The sequence below is a fragment of the Phaethon lepturus genome, unplaced genomic scaffold (genome assembly GCF_000687285.1).
Source record: "Phaethon lepturus isolate BGI_N335 unplaced genomic scaffold, ASM68728v1 scaffold10169, whole genome shotgun sequence".
Classification (NCBI taxonomy): domain Eukaryota; kingdom Metazoa; phylum Chordata; class Aves; order Phaethontiformes; family Phaethontidae; genus Phaethon; species Phaethon lepturus.
The window spans coordinates 4,900-13,481 of NW_010565531.1; the positions used below are offsets into that span (position 1 = coordinate 4,900).

The following is an 8,582-nucleotide window of genomic DNA, read 5'->3' on the forward strand; positions in this document are numbered from 1 at the left end:
AATAAAGAAACATTCTGTAATCTTCTGTGTTCTCCTTCTTCTTCGGGTAATGACCTCTGATTTACTTCTTGCATAACTTCAACAGGAAGCGTAAGGCATGATCTCACCTATAGCAAACTACAGACTCTTAGTAATGGCACTTTCCAAAAGGAAGGGGGACTGAAGAAGAGAAGGAAGCGGAGCCACATCCTCCTTGCCATGGGTAAGTGCACTAATTTTCAGCCTAGTTTACAGATGGTGTATCAATATAACATAATCACTTCTTTTATTTTAAGAAAAAAAAGGTTTTGTACGAGACCTGACTACTGCTAGTATACAGTACAATCCAAGTCTATTTTCTGGATCGGGTTATTCCACCATATAAGATGAAGCAAAGCCTACCTAGGTCAAAAAAAAAAAAAAAAAGGTAGTCCTGGACAAAGACTCAGAGATAGGTATAACTATAGAATCTGGCAGTCAAACTGGCACATGCTGAATTTAGATACGTGGCTAGCTGGTGCTTTTAGGATCCAAGATGGATCACAATTGGAGACTTGCAGGACTGAGGTGTTAAAGAGCCTACATTTCAGTAAAAAAAGTTCTTTATTGGATTTAATCCTAGAATCCCAAATTCACTTGAATTAGATGTTGCTAAAATGCAGCTGAAGTAGTAGTTCATAATTTTTTCTGTTTAGATACTTAAAAGAAAATTAATAAACTTAAATCATCCTTATATACCATAATACCATAAGCTAGCTGAACATTAAGAACAGTGAAGTGATGTACACCTCAAAATGAGGCACCATTTAAAATTACTCTGTCCTGTTCTTCCTACTGACACCACCAGTTTACTCACTTGTAGCCATGATACCTGGAGGACATGCTGGTATCCCGTGATCAACTGCCCATCTGTAAGCTCCTTCACCAACTAAAAAGCTAGGAGACACAGAAGAGGGAGTTTAAACAAAACCATATAACAAATCCCCCTTTTCTTGCAATTATTTTTTCTATTTGGTTTTGTCATTTTAAAATTGTAAGCTGTCTATATTTCACAGAAATGTCAGCTATAATTACATTTGTCAACCTTGCGTAGTTTCATTAAAAGACTATGCAACTCTGACATTAAGTTTAGTATTGCATAAAAACACGTGCTATTAAATTCAAAAGTAATTACCAAATAGCACCAGCTTTTAGCTGCAGCTAAAACAGGACAAAGCCATCTAGAGTCCTGCTGTCTATAACAACTTTGCAAGATCTTGAAGAACCAACAACATGGATGAATGAGGTGAGAATGGTAAGGTATTTCCAGTAAAGTCAGACAACGCCCCAGGAATATCAAGAAGTATTTCAAGAAGTACAACACAAACTAAAAATAAGCCATACTTAGAAGGATGAAGGTCTATCTCATGGAGTTTTATCAAGCATTTACAAATGAGACAATTCTACTGCATTTCTCATATACTTGCAAAAAAACCCCAAGAATCTGAGTTGTTTTCTAGTCAGTACTGAACGCTTTATAGTACCGCACTGCCATGGCAATGAATGATAGCAAAAAATATACATAGACATGTAACTTTTGGGGAGAGGAAAAAGAAAAGCAAGCCTCAGTCCTCAATTATCTATACAGTTTCCCCTTAAAGAAATTAATCTGAAAAGGGCAATGTAGTAGTTGGAAATCATACACTTTCAGAAAGCTGCTGTGCAACAGTACCAACAACAGCAACACAATAAAGGAAAACTATGTCCAATCTTAACTTCATATTCCCCTTTTGAAATAAGAACACCACAACTGCCTAATGGACACAACAAGTAAAGACTGAGGATTTACAGCAATTTCAAAAAGTGTTATAGAAATACCAGATTCATTAATATGAGGCTAAAGAAATTATTTCAGCTACAAAGAAGTTCCTGGGGCCACCTAGTACTACAATTTCTGAGAAAGTTATTGATATAGTAAATTTGTTGGTATTAATGCTGTTGGAAGATTTCTTGACAGTGCTGTATCTGACACCTGTGGTTTTCAGTATCTACATACTGAATTTGCTACTTTCTATCTTCTCTGTGACTTTTGAGGTGCTACTTTCTATCTTCTCTGTGACTTAACCAATACAAGAGATGTCCCCAGTCCTTCTTTACAAATGTCTAAAAAAAGTTTATCTAGATGAGAATTTGAATGAATACATATTTCTTATCGTTAGTGCAGCTCCAGATAAATATTGTTGCTGTTGCAAGATACTGTAGAATAAGTTACTGGGTACTTTGGGAGAACTCAGGTGTCTCCTATTCGGTAAGCTAGTGCTCAAGAAACAATCTGTCACTTTCATTAATGTAATGAATGAGAGAAATGCAAACTGTAGCCAAACCTAATTAAGTAGTATTCTCCATTGACTAAAAGAAAAAGGTTTTGATCTTTAAAAGAAAAGTTTTCTATCAACAATACATTCTCGGGAACTGAATAAACACTTCCTGTTCAATAAAACAAGTTACACAGAGCAGAAGGGCAGATGGAGAAAGTATCAAGCTCAAATATTAGGAGTTTTATATATGGTAACTTGAACAGCACACATCAGACAGAAATACTGCATTTTACAAGCAATCTCACACTTTACAAGCCTTTTTAATACTTAACAACACAGAAACAGTCACTAGTATTGATGAAGAGTGCAAAAAATGCACCCAAGAATGTCTCAAAACTTAAGTGATGCGACTTTTACCTTGCTCACACTTGTGTCCTTAATTCCTAGATTCCTCTCCCTCCTATAGGATGGGCACAGACAAAGTATTTTCCAGTTCTGGTCCCAAAGAATAGTTAGATTAGTTGAAGCGACATCTAATTGAGGCCCCATAACACCACAGAGATCATCCACCTTTTGTAAACTTTTTGGTTAGGATGTCTTGAAAAGACAGCATAATCATAGAAAAGTTAAAATAAACAGTACACACACACACAAAAAAATCAGGATCTCAGTCCTTTTTTGTCTGTATTACCTATACTGTATCTCTGTGTGAACTCAGTTCTGCTGGGAGCTGAACACATATAACCTAAACAAGACTAAACAGTCTTTACACCATCCCGAAAAGTTCTATGATCCAGTTCAGCAGACAGCCACACACACAACTGTACCAGTCACGGATGATAGCGTGGCGAGAGGGCGGGAACCAGCAGTCTGGCGCTAGGGAACTGCTTTAGTTGCCATGAGAATCATCCATGTAGCCATGTAGAAAAGCTGGCAAGAATGAGCAGGGCAATACTTTAAGCTGACATAAAATAAAACTACCTCTAAACAGTTACAACCAAGCTTGATTTACTGGGGAAGAGGGAAAATAGGGAATAAAGCCAGTGGGCTACAGAAAGTAGACAAAACCCCACCAACTTTCAAAAGCCTTTAGGTTAACTCAAAATACAATTTTCCAAAGGGGGGGAAAAAAAACAAAATCAAAGGATGAATGACTTTGTGCTCTGCTACTCTGAAAGCTGGTTCTGCACAAACAAGATAAAAAGATCTTTCTTGCAAATGTATCAAATGAAGAGTACTCTGTACTTATTACAGGCTCAGAACACACAGAAGATGAAAACAACCTCCCAGCAACTAGCCGGTGCTTGGACACACTTTCCAATTTCAGGCAAACTAGAACATATTAACAGAAAATGCAAGCAAGGGTCTCTTAAAATGGTCTTCCTAGGCCATTTTCTCTGAGAACATGGTTATCCTGGTGCTATTTGCTCCAAACAGGACCATTTAATATGGGCTGTATGGAGACAGGCCACACCAAATTGGCAGAAGAAGTTTAAGTTCACTAAAGATGGTCATGGCGATCCTGAATGTTAACCCACTTGTAGCATTTTTTATAAAATGCACCAATCACTCTGAAATCACTGTTATAAAGAACAAATTGTTCTGAAGAAATACAGGACAGAGACAAAAGGTGGTGCAAGTCTTCACTCTAGGCACTTTCTTGACTATGCACTGCCCTGCAAGTTACACAACGTACGTATCCTGCCGACAGTACTGTAAAACTGTGAAGCAATTACAAATCTCTGTATAGCCGAAGGGGGAAAAAACAACTCTGAGAAAGGATTCTTTCCCAAATGGGTTACTCTTAATACTGAAAAAGGAATACAGACACAAACTTAGATGTCAGTAGTACTAAGGAGTTCTAAGAAAGGAGACTTTTAGGTCTATTTGTATCCTCCTGCAATTCTTACGTATCTAAAGTAAACAAATGTAAATAAGCCTTTTCCCTTAGGTAGGTCATGGTTTCAGTGTAAGAAATAGAAAAACTTCAAACTTATTACTACAAAACACCTAATCCATTATTCTGTGACCAAAGACCACTTCCAAAGATCCAAACAATACGTAATTGTGTAATTACAATGTGCTTTTTTTGTAAAGTTATACCATGAACAGGAACATTTTACATAATAATACAAAACATTTGCAAGTTCAGTATTTTCTGTTCTTGCATACATAGGCAGAGAAAATCCTGACAACATCGGGCTGAATAAAATATGACAGAAAGATGCAAGAACAACATTTCAACACATGCACTTGTGTATTCAGGGATTCTCTACTTTAAACTTTTTAAATTTTCATTTGGATAGAGGGATTCTATGTTTTAAACAAGATGACAAGATATTGAGCCAGAGCGACACACTCAACAGAGCACTTCACAGCAAACTGGATACATCAGTTAGGACACTTGATCACTCCTGCCCAATAAGCTTACCATCTCAGAACAAATTAATTCACACTCATTAGAATTTCTCCTACTGAAAATCAGAAATGTACCACTTTGAATTGTTTTTGAACTATCACTATAGAAGTGGCTGCTGAACAGGGGTAAACAGGCCAAACTAACTGCCTCCACATGTTCTTTTATAGACAAGAATCTCCATAATGCCACTTTTTCTAATCTCACAGTTCCTGAATTTTTCTTGTGTGGTCATGTGCCAAACATTCTGGCCAGAAAACATTAAGCTAGCTTAGATCATGCTATAGAAAGAGTCTCCACCGCTAGGTTTCTTTAACAAGACAGGTTTTTAGGCTAAGCAGTATCGGGAAGATTGCCCAATACACTATCTTCCCACGAGAAACAAGATGAAACTTGCTTATCCTTACAAATAGAAATTGGTTACTAAAATCCTGACACTGGGTAGGAATACCAAAAATACAGCTGCTCTCTTGCTATTTGACTATATGTATTCCCAGCTTGTGCAGGAATATATTTCAGTCCCAAAACAATAATGTGTCATGCCAAACCCTGTCAGAAATGCAAAGCATGAAGTCATCAATAGTCATCACCTATAACAAACATGAGCTCTACCATTCTGGACTTGAGATACCCTGTATGTACAGGAGCATCTACCAAAGCAAGGCTAAAGCACAAGCCATCATATCCCACTAGTATAGATTGTTCCCAGGGTAACTAATCTGTTGTAATAAAATACATGTACAAAATCCAGAACGGAGAAAGGGAAATTAAAATATGCATTAGGAAACTCAGGTCCACAATGTTGGCACAACAAACTGTATGTGTCAGCTCCGAAGACAGTTCACCTCTTGCCTCAACAGTTTGAACTCCCTTGTCTTTCAAAGCATCTGTTAGCCAAGACCTTGCACAGTGTTTGAAAGATTTAGTCTTGTCCTTTGAGGGCAAGAGGGTACAGTTTCTTTCCTATTCCATTATTTTCAAAATAATAGCAACATAAACTAGGTCATGAAGTTACAGCAAACATACTAAAATGCCCAAGTGCTCTTCCTTACAACAATTTAGAGAAAACACTGTGATGATACAGACAAAACTAAATCACAGGCGCTTGCTCTTGTAGCTGACTTCAGTAATCATTCTGGAACACCAAAAAAACCCACCTCATTTGACACTCTCTTTAATGTAACTAAGCTAAGCCCTGGTTTTCTCCTGACTTCTAAAGAAATGAGCTACTAACAGCCATTGATATTGAAGTTCCTATTCCTTAGTAAATGCCTCCTCTGAAAAAAAAAAAAAAAAAAAAAAAAAGAGAGGTTCTCTCACTAACTACAGTTACTCTTTTATTTCTTCATTGAAGAGTTTTAAACGGAAAATCTACTTGATGGTTTGGTTTCAGGGGGGCTTTTTTTGATCTAGGGCCTTCCTTTGAAGCATGACACAACACTGACAGTGCTTTTCCTCACTGTTTAAATTGGAATATTGTACTATCCGGATGCAGACTATTTGGATAATTTTACAGAATAACATAGTAAGGAAAGTAACATTTGTGAATCTAAATATACACACTTTAAACTATTTAAGTGCTAGTTTAATACATTTGCAAATAGTGCAGTCCACTAGTTAGCAAATGGTAGCAAATGTCTGCAATGGGTACCGGGTACAATAACTGAGGATAACAGTCAATTAGTATGAATGGATCATTCAAGCTCTCTACCTGTCAATTTAAATTGCTAATGAAAATATGATGGTTTTAAGAGCAATCAATTCTAACACTTTTCTTGGATTCTTTCCAAAATGATACAATAATATTTAAAGTTGTTATGCATTTAATAGCTACCTCTTCCATCTAAGTATTATACCCATCTCAATAAAGACGTGCACATTTCCATTGTAGTTGTAATTTGTTGCAAATTATTGTTGTAAATACTATTAAACTTATCTTTAAAATAAACTACTATTTTGGCTAAGATAAGAGGGAGTTACTAAACACTGCACATTTCCACACTATAGCTACAAAATAATGCCACAAAGACAGGCATTAAAGTAGGATTCTTTTACGTACTTCTTAAAAACTCTGTTACTTTTTTTTAAGGCAGGCAGAGGCAAAGGCAGTAGAATCTCATTTTAATCTTCATGTATTTAGGGATTTTTCCCTAAATGCTACAGTAAAAAACATAAGAATTCAGTATGACATCGCTGGAAATAATCACACAGAAATTATCACAAATGACGTTGCCATCTATTCACAACACTTCTTCTACCCCCAGCTTCATCAAGTGCGCAAGATGTTTCAAGATCAGAGAACAAAGCTTATCTTCTTTTTAAAGGCACACTATCGCTGGTATGTAAAACAGCAGCAGCCTTCTTGGGATAAAATATAACCTTCAAATATTGCATGCAATAGACAAGAAAGACCAAAGTAAAGTCAAGCAGAACAAAGCAATTACCAAGGTGGAATTCTGCCAGCAGAGAGTTTTCCCTTCTGCCCTTCACACAACAATCTATTTGCAACTGAAACTGGATTCTTGATTCCTGAAAAGAAAAATTAGCAACAAATGGGAATAAAACATTAAAATATTTTTCCACATAGCACCGTAGTGTTCATTTTGGCAATGGAAGTCATCTTCCTTTAACTTCCAAGGCTTTGCCTATTCATTAAGAGACACCTTGTGGTGTTGTGTTTCAATGTCATAACAACTTTATCAGTTTTTCTTCACATGTCCTATCAGTGGTGACAAGGCCTTCTAATCAACACCCCTCTTCAAAAAATAAAGAAAGAAAAAAATAGAAAAATAATCATATTGAAATACTAGGAGTGCCCTCCTACCACAGAAATCTCAAATTAAATTTGTGGTATTCTATGGGCCAAAGATGTTTTATGAGCATTAATTTTTCAAGACGGAAAGAGCTTTCATTTGGATCCATGTGGCCAGAACAGGGATTATAGGACTCAGGCTCAGCTTTCTTTCACTCCCTCATTTCCTCCTTCCCCATGGTTGGAAGGATACATTTTGTAACAAACAAGCCTTGAAACACTTAATTTTACTATTTATTTTAGGTTTATTTCTACATGAGGAAGTTATTACCACGGTTTAGAACTACTCTAGGATAAAGAACAAAGCCTGAAATGTTGTCAGAAAAGCTATTCAATAGTAACAGTTAAGGCTGCTCAATGTACTTATGACAAAACCTCAACAATCCCTATTTAGGACCGCATACCTATATTTGTTTTATACTGAAAGCCAAAACTAGACACACACACACACACACACACACACACACAAAAAAAAAAAGGAGAAGCACATTAGTTCTCAGATTAAATAAATCCCATATGTGAATGTATCTAACCTTGTAGCAGTAACACACAAAATAAAACCAAATGTAACTGATCATGTAAGGGAAATCATAATGAAAAAATCTACAGTATACAGAAATTTTATGTCCCAAGCAAACAGCTTGACAGATGATCAGCTGCACCCATTCTCAGTAATATATGAGAGACTTCAGTCTGGAAGCTAGCACCCTGCATAGCCTTCTGATACTATTAAGGAAACTGGTCCCTTAGGATCCTAATTTGACCAACTTAACTAAGAGACCAAAATATCAATTGGCCTTATGTCACATGATATACCAGTAAATTCTTCGAAGAGGTAGAGAACAAAAACAAACATAAAGCCTAATTTAAATGCCTGTACTCTTTTTCTTTTTTTTTTTAATAGTTGCATTTTATTATAAAGTTAACATCCTCCAAATCTATCTGAGCAAATCACTCCCATTGTGAATACTGTATAGTATCATACAATTGTTCTGCATCAAAGGATTACCAATGAACTGGTAAGGCAATATGTTGCACAAAGGAAATTAACTCAAAACGGTGTTTGAGAGAGCAGGAA

At 36.3% G+C, this 8,582-nt stretch overlaps 1 protein-coding gene across 1 annotated transcript in view; it reads right to left on the reverse strand.

The window, feature by feature from the left end:
- Positions 1-799: 799 nt before the first annotated feature.
- The window catches only part of LOC104627106 (threonine aspartase 1-like), a 19,974-nt gene continuing 12,191 nt past the window's right edge, over positions 800-8,582 (reverse strand). The window contains exons 5-6 of the mRNA XM_010295214.1: positions 7,137-7,221; positions 800-915 (exon numbers count right to left, since the gene is read on the reverse strand). Coding sequence (XP_010293516.1) covers positions 828-915; positions 7,137-7,221 — 173 coding nt within the window. The 3' untranslated portion in view covers positions 800-827. The remainder of the gene's footprint in view (positions 916-7,136; positions 7,222-8,582) is intronic.